We start from the raw sequence: 12688 nt of genomic DNA, 5'->3' as shown, positions 1-12688 counted from the left end.
AAGTAAGCATCCTCCAAGTCCAACGACAATAGGATGTCGTCCTCCTCCAGCTGTCCCAGCATGTGCTGGAGAGTGACCATCCTGAACGTCTGTGCCTTGATGTATTTGTTCAACCGACGTAGGTCCAGGATGGGGCACCAACTGCCTGTCTTCTTTCTGACGAGTAAGTATCTTGAGTATACTCCGGAGCCCTGGAGCCTCTTGGGGACGAGCTCGATGGCACCTTTCTTGAGCATCGCCTTTACCTCCAACAGCAGTTGAGGGACGTGATTTTCCTTCCTGGCCACGGGAGGAATGCGGGGACACTTCTTTTGGGATTCGAGAGTGTGCCCGTGTGCCAGGGCATCCAGCACCCAACGGTCGGTGGAGATGGACTCCCACACGCTGACGAACTTCACCAGCCAGCCTCCCACCGGGGTGCTTCGGTGGGGGCCCGACGCTACGGCTGGTTCAATCCTGCTTGGAGGCGGCCTTGGCCTCCTTGGCGACGACGACGAGATCCTCCTTGTTTGCCGCGACCTCTGTAGGCCTCCTGGGGTGGGAGTGGGCCACCTGGCGGTACGTAGAGGAACCACCGCCTGATCCCTTGGAGGCCCCCTGTCTGCCTCCGGCGCTCCGAAAGGGCTGTCGTTGCTGAAGGACTCCCAGGGCTCGGCCCGTCTGTGTCGGCCTTGATGGCATGCAGCGACTCATCCACTGTTTTCCCAAACAGGTTGTTGCCATCGAACGGCATGGCCAACACCCTGGTCTGCACATCCTGACGGAAGTCTGTCACCTTGAGCCAGCCTCGTCGTCGAAGGCAAACATCGTTGCCTAATTGGCGAAACCCGGTGTCGGCAATGTCCGTTTGCCACCGTTATGGCGTGGTCCGACGCCACCTCACCTTCCTGCAGAATCTCTAGGGCTTCCGCCCTCTTGTCATCTGGTAGGAAGTCCAGTAGGGGAGCTATCTCGTACCATAGCTTCCTGTCGTAACGGGCCACAATCACTAAGGCGTTGGCCGCTTTAATTGTCGTCACCGCCGACGAGATGACCCGTTGCCCCATGGCGTCCAATTTCTTTCCCTCGCCGTCAGGTGGGGAAGTGGAGGTTGAAGCTGTCACCCCCCCACCTTCTTCTTGGCAGCCGCTGAGACGACCGAATCCGGCGTCAGCTGAGCCCTGAGGCACAAGGGGGCAGCGGCGGGGACCCGGTACTTCTTCTCGTACCGGTCTCTCTTGGCAGGCGCTGTGGACGTGTTCTTCAGGACCGTAAGTCCCTCGTCCCAGATATTGTCGAGTAATGGTACCGCGAGGACCGTCTTTCTCTTGGACTCTCGCCGTTGATAGAGGAAACCTTCCTTCTTCTGTTCCTCGGGGCAGAGCTGGAAGAGCTCGGATGCCCTGGCGATCATGGTGTGAAAGGAGCCAATTTCATCAGGCGGGGACCACCGTCGTAATCCGTCCCCGTCGTCGTGTCCATCGCCGTGTCATCCCTGGGATCCGGAGAGGGGGATGAAGGCTCCGCTGGTCACGAGGGCATGAAGGGTGGGGGGGGAATGAACTCTTCTCTGCTTGCACGGAGGGCTTCCCGACAGGCCCGGTTCTGGATCGTCGGCCGGGGTTTGTGGTAATCTCGTCCTTATCTCCGTGAATAAGGTTTGGATCGCCATCAAAATGGCCGCCGAGTTGTCCTGAGGCTCGGGCAATGGCTGCAACGGGAGGGCTGGCCGCTCATCCACTGGGGCCTCGTCGGCGGCACCGTCACTATCTTCGACCACCTCTTTGGGATCTCTCCCGTGGGATCGTACCTTCTCGAACCTCTCATTGAGGCTCTTCACGGCCTCCACCAGCTCCTCCTCAGAGGCTGAATTCGTGTCCGTAATGGCCACCGGCCCCCACCCCTCTTTTTCCACCGGGGTCTTCACGGGGGTCTTGTCGATGGGCTGGAAAGAGGATTCCCTCTACGGTGGCAGGGAAACTCTGAGCCCCGAGGTCACCTCCACTGGTGTAGCCTCCACAGGCTTCACCAGGGTCACCGCGACTCCCTCGATAGAGGCCTTAGCCGGGTGAATCAAGGCCTTCACCACCTTGGGCGCGATTGAGGCCTTCACCTTGGGGGGAGGGTCACCGCCTCGCTCCCCCTCGGCTGAATCCTTCGAGATCGACCGGGGCCTCTCCAGAAGCTTACCCGGGTTCTCGGATTTCCTCTTCCCGGAACCAGAGCGTTGGCTCGTGGTTGATGGTGCCGGGAAAGGTGCGCCCTGCCTGGCAGCCGAAGAGCCCGAACGTTCGGCGCTCCCGGTGCCCGCGGACTTGCGGTGCTTAGCCTTTTGTTGGGCCCCCGTCGCCGGGGCGCCTTCACAGAACTTAGAGGACCGCTCGGACCTTTTCTTCTTCTCACCTGCTGGGCCCTTCTCCAGCCAGCTGGCGAGGTGGGAACGACGATCCCTCATGGTCCGTTCCGACAGGTTCTTGCAGAACGCACAGTCCTTCTCCACGTACGTCTTGTCCTCATGAAGGCAGTAGAGACATCTCAAATTCTCGTCCTCCTTGAAAACATTCTGTAACCCGCATCCAGGGCAGTTCCTGAACAGCTTGGACCCGGGCGTCGAGCTACCCTTGTCCTGGGCCGCGTCCATGGTAGGCCTCAGATCTTCTTGAATCCTCCAAGAAGTGTCACTCGACGAAAACTTCACCCTTGAGGGGCGTAGGAAATTCCGAAACAGGTCCCCGTTGATCGGAAGAAGAAACGGTGGAGCTTGAGGCTCGATTTAACCAAAAAATGAGAAATCTTCTTGAAAAAGCGAGAAAACGCAGCAAAAGCTCAAGAGCTATAGCAGGAGGACTCCCAAGACTTCAACGTGCGGTATAAATCTGAGAATGGCTGCCAGGGGAGGGGATTAGGGAGAGGGCAGTCATTGCCTGGGGGCAGTATGACCCAGAGATCAGTGGTTGGTTACTACTAAGAAAGACAGATCAGAAACAAAACTGATACTGATTTTTTTTCTTTACCGAGGATTCCCAGCCTGACGATGGGGAATATTCATGAGCATGTGAATCCATGCCAGACCCCATGCTTGAGAAGGTCAGGTTAGATTCGTTTTTTGGACAGCGGACAGATCTGTAGGGGAACCCCATATTTGGGGAAAGGTAGGAGGTTTTTTTCTCTTTACTTTAATACAAAAATAACATACAAATGGAAGATCCTAGTCTTTCTTCTGACCCGGCACGCTTTCTGGTAATCTTCAACCTCTATATTGAGCCACTGGGCCCACTCCTGGACAACCAAAACATTGCGATACGCTGGAATGCATCTGTTAAACAGTTGTACCTAAAGGTCAAGGGCCCACAAGATATCATTCGCCTTCACTCATGCTTCGAAACCATTCAAACATAGATGAAAAGTGCCTACTTAAAGCTTAACCCACCAAGACTGAATTCATACTTCTGGGCCACTCCAAGTAGGAACCCACTCAAAGGTGGCAGGACAGAACGTTCTTTGATGGGTTCAACCTTCAACTCACCCAGTCAGCAAAATCCCTAGGCTTCAATATGGATAGAAATCGCTCCCTCCAACACCACATCAGGAAAAGGTTCAACCAGCTTTGTATTAGATTGTTCTACAAGATTCAGCCCGTCATCCCATTGTGGGACTTTGCGAATGGTGTTGTGAGTTCTAGTGATCTTGAAAGTCAATGGGGAAAGTACCTACTTGGAGGGCTCCCAGCTGTTCACATGCCTCCCAATCAAAATGGCCAACCATGACACAGCTCCCATTACCAACACGAGAAAATTTGACCACATCACACCCACCTTGGGTGAATTATACCTGCTCCTCATGCTAGCTATAACCCGGTTCAAACCTACACGCTTCACCTACAAGGCAACCACCAAAGCTAAGCTGGGCTACCTGGCAAACCAAATAAAAACATTGCAGGAAGGCCAACACCAGACTAAACTAGGCTGGCTCACAAAGCCAAAACTAGGCAACCGTCCTCCTCTTGGTACTCTACAGCCCTCGGAACTCCATCCTGGTCCTTCAATTCATGAAAGGACTAAAGACAGGGCTTTTGCAAAACCTCTTTGGTGTAAACTAGATTCCAGACATTTTGTGCAGACCACATCTGTATATTTTACTGTGACAATGATTACACATGCTTTCTTAAAGCCTTGTTAAATTCTCACTACCAATGTTTTACTCTGACCAGTACAACAATTTGTAGAATTCATATACAAGTTTCTCCAAACTTTGCCACATTCGGATTCCACTGAAAGACATTGCGATATGTGCAGTTGTAAATAACACTGGCATTCGAGAGATTCAAACTGATATGTAATAATCACAAAGCAGTAATTAAATACCTATGAAAGGAAAAACTCAGATAGAAGTTCTTTACAGACAAAAAGCACCTTATTATGAGCATGGCTATCCACACTTTTTTTGAAAGATTCCAGGGTCCTTTTCAAAATGTGCTCCTTGCTTTGTTGGATCTGTTAAGGTTTTGGAGGTTATCAATCTCGTTGTGGCTGGCCAAATGGCAAACACACCCAGCTTTCCATATGTCAAAGATGAAACAGGTACCTTCATCTAGGCAGGCTAACTTCGCCCACATCAACTGACCCTGAACACAATCTCAATTTTTAAGCACGATCAATAATAATGTCTCAAAAAATTGAGGGCAGTTACAATATTTTGTGAAAATGTGTTTGATCTGAAGGGATCAAAATTCTAGTTATACCAATTCTGGTATTATATTTTTGCCCAAAATTCTCAAACAAACCAGCCCCATATCAAAGTGTTCCCAGAATTAGGTGATGCTATAAGGAACATGCAAAGACACAGTTTGTTCTTCAATGATGACAAGATAAAAAATTTTTTTTTTAAAAAAAAAGACTACCACAAACAAACCGGGTAGTAATGGGTATTCACAGATGGCACAGAAAGCACCTAGAGTTGTAGAGACAATTCAAGTTGTTTTCCTTCTTTGTGGGGCCTAGGACCATCATCCTTCCTTTCTCCATCTCTCTCTCGTCTTGTTACGAGCCACCTTCTCAACCCAGGTGTGCATAAACCCTAGTTATTGCTACCGAATGTTGACCCCCTCCTGTCCAAACACATTCTTGTGCTATTGAGGTCTCCCCTCCTCTCTGTCCTGTGCTTTTCCATCTATTCTTATTTGCGCTCCCGTTATTGTTCCTCCTCCTTGTTTCAGTTCTCGCTCTTTTCCTCTCTCTCCCATAACTGAGTCACCTCCCTTTCGTTCTTTGTTTTTCTACGCCAACTTAGAACTAATCTGCTTCGTCCTCCTCCAGGATGAACCCTGTATTACACGTGCCCCTAACCCTGGGCTGTCTCCACTTTCTTGTTGTGCTTGGTATACTCATATCCTTTCATGAAATCTGCTCTATATTGCTCTATTACCCTTTCTAGGTTTACTTTGTTGTTCCAATTGTGGCGTTGGGTTAGTCCCATGCCGTTTCCGGGCTCGCTCTTTTCCCTTCTGGTTCCCCTCACCAGTCATTCAGGTTAATCCCCATTGCACACCAAACATTTCTCCATTTGTTACGTAGGCATTTTCCATTAATAACTATAAAAACCTCTTTGAAACAATGGCATTATTGAGCCATTATTGCTATACCCCACAGTGGGGCCTGCTTGACTAGTTTCATACATTTTACAGTCTACTTTTGCTCCCAGTTGAAGGGAAGTTTTTTCCTAAAGTCTGTTATCCTTCCCTGCACCATTCTGGAGGATACCAGTGGCCAGAAGCTCAGTCATAGGTAAGCCAAATGTTTTGGTTCATTGTGGACCATGTATGAAATACATCTGGGCCAATAGAAACACAAAGGCTCTCAACCGTCAGTGGGTTAGCGTCTGGACTCAAGACTCTGGTATTGAACATGGCAACTTGTCGTACCATGCCTCACATGTAAAGTTCTAACCTTCCCTCCAATTCCTAAAACGCAATGTGCCAGTGTTGCCAAGCATGGATTAAAGATTGTTTATATGGGTGGTGTGGTAGAGGGATTTTAGAAGATACTAGATGGTACATATATACTAATATAACTTTCACTAACTTGCTTGTCATTGATAACCAATAATGATTGGCACATTGGAGGTTAGGTTAAGTCAATACGTAGCAGGGTTACTGTGAAATAAATCATGAAAAACCAGATTGGAACAATGCAGGGCAATGTGGTGCATACCAGGGCCTGGTGGCATTCCCTGCCAATGGGCCAAGTAACTGATCATGATGGCATTCCTTGAAACAATCTGACAATGGTGCGAATATGTATCAATTTGATGCATCTGTGCCATATAATTTGCCAATACCAGGGCATTTGGGGACAAAATGTGGCACTACATCACATACAATGAGAATCTAGCATTTGATGGCAATACTTTACAAATGATTTTAGCAATCAGGCATTTGATCAGAGTACTTTGCACAATACGAATACATAATTACTTGATGGAAATACCTGGCTTATCCCAATTGGCCTTCATTATTCATCTACCCAGGGATCCAGCTTAGTAAGAAAATGATCATATGTCAAGCAAAGGATTGTGATTGTTTCATCTAGTAATTGGCTTGCATGCTACAATTACGCTGCAGCTGGCCCTAGCGTGGCTTTACTCTGCCTGCCGCCAAACAAACACAACATTACATACGCACAGGGAATTGAATAGAGAGTAATGGGGGTTAGGTGGAAAGTAATATTTATTTCAAAGAAATCAACTTATATAACAGTTTGAATATAAGCCAGGTCTGTGAAAGTCTTGTTATTTCAATGTATATGTACACAGATTCCTCCATTTTAAATTTTCAGGTGTGTGTGGACCTCATTTGCTCCGTTCCAGTGACAATATTCGCTGTAAATGTTTCTGCTCCAAAACAGTTTCCCGGCACCCATTATGCCAAGTCTGCCTCATTAAAAGAACACAATTTCAGACCAATACAACATTTTGATGCTTTTGGTTGTGATGTCAAAGGAAAGGCACTACAAGAGAGTTGGCCATCTCTTAGCTTAACCTTCATTCCAATTCTGTTGGCTGTCTCCATGACCACCAATCTGGCTACAGAGCTGCCAGAACCACGGAAACTGCTCTCCTGAACATCCGTGAAGATCTGCTCTCCAACCTTGACTCTAACATTCCCTCTGTCCTCATCCTCCCCGATCGCTCTTCTGCCTTCGACACGGTCAACCATACCATCCTGCTCAACCATCTCTGTGAAAACCTAGGTATCACTGATCAGGCTCTGGCCTGGCTGACCTCTTTCCTCTCAGATCGACCCTCCCAGGTCCAACTTGGGTCCTTCCTTTCATCTATCTCCCCCTCTCATCTCTGATTGCCTAACTGCCATTCAAGATTGGTGTGCGGCCAAAGATCTTTGTCTGAATGCCAGCAAGACGGAGATCCTCCTCATCAGCACACCTTCACCATCCTTTCCCCTCACTCTCTGGCCAGCCTCCCTTGGCCCTCCTCCTATCCCCACCTGCGAGGCTAAGAACCTCGAGGTCATCTTTGACTCCACCCTTTCCTTCTACGCCCACATCTCTGAGGTCTCTAAAAAGTCAAATTTCCTACTGCACCTCCTCAGAGGTATTCTGCCTTTCCTCTCCTTCCCCCAGAAGCTCATGGTATCCTAAGCTCTGGTTCTCTCTAGCTTGGACTATTGTAACAGCCTCTTTCTAAATATACCTGCCTCTACTCTCCGCCCTCTGCAACTAATCCAGAACAGGACTGCAAGACTTTTCCTTGGCCTCAAGCCCTGGGATCGTATCTCTCCAGCTCTGAAATCTCTCCATTGGCTCCCAGTGGATGCGAGGATTAAATTCAAAACCCTATGCATTGTCCACAAGGCTTTCTGGGGCCTGGGTCCAAAATAACTTCAGCTATCCCTCAGCAAATACCTCTCCGCTCGTGCTCTTCACTCCTCTACCTCCAACTCCCTCAGGGTCAGTCGTTTTTCCAAGAAACAAGCTGGGGGTAGATCTCCGTCTTCGGCTGGTGCCTCCCTCTGGAACAGCCTCCCTGCCACTCTAAAACTTGAGAACCATCTCTGGTTCCGGAAGCACCTCAAGACCTTCCTCTTTTCTTCTGCCTACGCTCCCCCTCTCCCCTGCTGATCTGTTCTCTCTTGGCACCGTGCACCTGGCCACCCTCTGTCCTCGGGCCCAGGTACCTGCTCACCCTGCCACCCTCTTGCACGGCCTCCGGGCCACCCCTTGCACTGGGGAATGTATCTGTACCCATACAGATCCCCCCTTTTTCTTCCTGCACTTATCAGACCTTCTCAAGCACTTCGCTCTTCCGCCTCCAACTCCCTCAGGGTCAGCCGCTTCTCCAAGCAACGAGTTGGGGGAGATCTCTCTCCGCAGCAGGGGCCTCCCTCTGGAACAGCCTTCCTGCCTCCCTGAAACTTGAGGAGAACCATCTCCGGTTCCGGAAGCACCTCAAAACCTTCCTCATTACCTGGGCAACCTTCCCACCACTGGAATCTCGCAATCATGCCACCACCAGTACTCTGGCTCTGGTTGGGTCCGAGGCTCGTCTCTTTAAGACTCCAAACAGATAGCTTCTGTGTTGCTGGCTCCCAGCAAGTTTGGACTTCATGGGTTCTGTGCTCGTCCATGGCCCCGCCTTCAGCTAGATATTATCAGGGCACCATCCCTGCTTCACTACATGATCAATCCTTCCTTCCTTCCTTGATACTCCTCTTTAAAGTTACTTGTCACAGTGGATCCAGGCCTTTCACTTAACGAACCAGCTGTTCTTTTCTTTCGTGTGTAGCATATTTCATCTTGTTTCTATCTCAAGACTCGACAACTAGAAGTATTGGATATGAGAGACAGTCCCACCTATGCCATTATAAGGCCTGGCTTCCGAAGTTCCTCACAGGAACGGGAGTCCTTGTCCCCCATGGGGAGCGGCGGGGCAGGGATACCGGGGAGGGGTGAGATCCCACTTGCCTCAACCCCTAGGGAGGTTGTTGCAGAGTGAGCTCACCTCCATAGCCTCACAGGGAGTGGCTCCCCCTTGGGAAGAAGTGACAAGTACCCTCAATTCATAACATTCTCTAGTCTAAAATGTTGCGTAGACCTCTCTGTAACCAAACAGTTCACTACTGTTCCAGATTTTTTGCAGATACAGGAGGGGCTTGAGCATAACATTAAATGTAATTTCTGTTATGCCTAACTCCAGAGTAGATGGAGCTCTAGAGGATAAACCAAGTAGAAGTATCAGGATTATTATTTCTCCAACCCGTAATTTTGAGCAGGACGACTATCTCCAAATTTCAGCCCCATAGACTTTATAAACCCTCAAAGCATGCAATAACATTTTTTCCTCCAAACCCCCAGGAACATTTCACAACATCACCCCTTTGCTTTGCTAGGGTCAATCAGCCTTTTCTATTTGTTCCTGCCAATTTGATATGTGAACACCCAGCTATGTAAATACTGGCACAATATCTAATAACATTATTTATTAGAAATGTTGGGGAGATGTGTGCTTAACATACTTCTGGCATACCATTATTTTTGGTTTAGAGAAATTAATAGAATATCCCCCAGGGTTCTAACCTCTCTCCCTGGCTGTTCAACCAGTATCTGGCACTTCTCGCCCACCGCATCGCTGCTCTCTGCCCCAACTTTCAGTGCTATGCGGATGATACCCAGCTCATTTTCAGGCTACCCTCGGCCTCCTCTTCTCCTTCCCTCATCTCTGACTGTCTTTCTGCTATCCAGGAATGGTGTGCCGCCAACGACCTCTGCCTTAATGCCAGTAAGACCGAGATTCTACTCATCGACACACCCACTCCCTCCTTCCCTGCAGCTCTCTGGCCGGCCTCTCTTGGCCCTCTTCCGGCTCCTAACTGCAAGGCAAAAAACCTCGGGGTCATCTTCGACTCCACACTCTCCTATTCTCCTCACAACTCTGACGTTTCTAAGAAGTCACAATACCAACTGCACCTCCTCAGAGGTATCCTTCCTTTCCTCTCCTTCCCCCAGAAGCTCACTGTCTCCAGAGCCCTGGTTCTCTCAAAGCTGGACTACTGTAACAGCCTCTATCTAAATCTGCCTGCCTCTACTCTCTGCCCTCTGCAACTCATCCAGAACAGGACTGCAAGACTTGTCCTTGGCCTCAAGCTCAGGGACCGTACCTCTCCAGGACTGAAATCGCTTCACTGGCTCCCTGTGGCTGCGAGGATTAAGTTCAAAACCCTCTGCATTATCCACAAGGCCTTCTGGGGCCTGGGGCCAAATTACCTTCAACTCTCCCTTCCTAAATATCTTCCTTCTCGAGCACTTCGCTCTTCCGTCTCCAACTCCCTCAGGGTCAGCCGCTTCTCCAAGCAACGAGTTGGGGGGAGATCTCTCTCCGCAGCAGGGGCCTCCCTCTGGAACAGCCTTCCTGCCTCCCTGAAACTTGAGGAGAACCATCTCCGGTTCCGGAAGCACCTCAAAACCTTCCTCTTTGCTTCTGCTTTCTCTCTCCCTCTCCCCTGCTAAATCACTGAAACTGTACTGAATCAGCAACTGGGCCACTCACCAATCTCGGTCCTTGGCCCAGCCACTCTCCCCTGCACTGCCTTCCTGCCAACCCCTGCACTGCGGGACTGTCTCTGTATCCCTACAGCCCCTCTTCCCAGCACTCGTCTGCACTTATCTTGACTTGCCACCAGCTGGCCCTTATTATTTATCTTGTTCATTACTAACCCTGTACTGCACTTTCCCCTCTCCCTTTCCCCTTGCACTTTTCCTGCCCCCCCTACCCATGCACTTGCACGATCTGAATGACACCTGGCCTAGTAGGATCGTTGTCCGTCTCCCCTTGTTCCCCCCTCCCTGCCTCGTTGTGCCTTGAAACACTTGTGTATAGGCGCGTTACAAATGCCATATCATATCATATCATATCCCTTTCCAATGCATCGTATTGAAAATGCAGACAGTTATTGCAAACCTGATGCAGTCTTACAAATAAGCACTGCATCATCCGCAAATAGTAAGAGGCCCTACTTCTTTCCACCTAGAGATGGGGCATCAGCCTTCAAATTGTTAATGATAATTGCTAAATCATTGATGTATAGGAGAAACAGCAACAGGCCTAAGACACAACCTTGCCTACCCCCACATTGATGTTTACCAGTTGAGCACATTCTCCCCTAAAACCCTAACAAATTAAGGCATAATGTTCACAATATAAAGTCTGAACCACACACATAGCAAATTAAGCAGAATCCTAGAATCTACAAGGGTCAACCAGAGTAGGGAGTGTGGAACTGTATTGAAGGATGTCTGCAAATCAGTGAATGCCAGATACAATGTCTGGCCTTAACAGCCTAAAAGACTGATCAATTGTTGAGATTTGTTTTTGAAACCCAACCTATGCTTCAGATATAATATGGTTGTTAGCAGCTCATTACTTCAGCCAATAAAGAATAATGTTTTCCATATGTTTAGCTAAAGTATCAATTAATATTGGTCTATAGTTTGAGAGGGCCTCTCTATCACCCTTGTTGTAAATTGGAAATATTTTGGCACCTTTCCAGGTAGCAGGAATGTTATATGTAGTATTAATTCCATTACATAATTTCAGCAGAAAAGGAGCAGAGATATCCAACTTATTCTTAAAAAGATCTCCTGGCAGGTGGGAGCCTTTTTGTCATGCTGGGATAAAAGGGCTCTCTCAACCTCAGCCGAGGAAAAATTTAAATGTTCAATGGGAAGTAAGAGCTGATCGACAATCGTGTGTATGGGAGACCTGTCTTTGTTGGGTTCCATCAATTCTGCTACAAGTTACACTAACATACATGTACAAACAGTAAGTAAGTCATCCACAAAACATTTGTAAATCAAAACCTGTAGAGACATCTGGAAATTAGGGTTTTATAATCCTCACCAGATTTGCAACCGTCCACCAAATCATCTTCCAGAACCACTATCATGGAGCGTGGTATACAACCAACCGAGAGCCGTTGAACCTAGCAACACAATATGAAAACAGCATTAACCAGCAGGCTCACCAGCTCTAAACATGTATTATCACACAGAATTTCATATCATGCAGATAAAGCAACCCTTATTCTCATAATCCATCCTTTAGCCCTACCTACAGTAAATATAGTCAAGCATTCTACATCATCACTACTTCTCTTTAGTTCTCATCTGCCCCCAGTCCTTTTTCTGTTGCCAGATTTGCTCATCACTATTCCTGCGAAATTGCTTCTATACGGCTATGTCTTCACATGAAGTAATGCTTGCTTCTTTGTGTTAATCTTAAAATTAGTTCACCCTTCTAATAAAGTTATTGATGAGGAATCATTGTGAGTGTGATCGTTACATCTAGAACTACCCTATCAATTGACAGTACCAGCCTCTTACTTAGGAATCCTCGTCCCCTCCCTCGCTATCTGAATTATTATTCAGCTCAGCTGCTTACCAGGTCCTGGGGCGAATTCATAGCCTTCAGAGACCGTGAGGCAGAGTTGCAAATCCCTCGACATTCAGCATTCATATTGACACTGAAGAGTCGATGTTCAGACACGTTGAGACTCATAAGAATAAGGTACTTGCCTCAACATTATGTAGTGTGATCACGTAGCATGACTTAGTTGTACTGGAATCGTAACAAAAGGCAAAATGAGAAGCCCCAACAGCGGTCTCACAAAGGTTTTGCCACCAGGAACCCGGTTCATTGA

The 12688-nt window shown here is 48.4% G+C and overlaps 1 protein-coding gene across 4 annotated transcripts in view; it reads right to left on the bottom strand.

Annotated features, from left to right (window-relative positions):
• Positions 1-12688, bottom strand: part of MCM9 (minichromosome maintenance 9 homologous recombination repair factor) — a 907286-nt gene that overhangs the window by 498177 nt on the left and 396421 nt on the right. For all 4 annotated transcript variants that reach the window (XR_011260482.1, XM_069606612.1, XM_069606614.1 and 1 more), the window contains exon 4: positions 11890-11971. Coding sequence is in view for 3 of the 4 variants with exons in the window: in XM_069606612.1 (XP_069462713.1) it covers positions 11890-11971 (82 nt within the window). In the remaining variant the exon portion in view is untranslated. The remainder of the gene's footprint in view (positions 1-11889; positions 11972-12688) is intronic.

Source organism: Ambystoma mexicanum, chromosome 4p (genome assembly GCF_040938575.1).
Source record: "Ambystoma mexicanum isolate Mex_15411 chromosome 4p, UKY_AmexF1_1, whole genome shotgun sequence".
Lineage (NCBI taxonomy): Eukaryota > Metazoa > Chordata > Amphibia > Caudata > Ambystomatidae > Ambystoma > Ambystoma mexicanum.
This window is presented reverse-complemented; position numbering and strand designations above follow the sequence as displayed.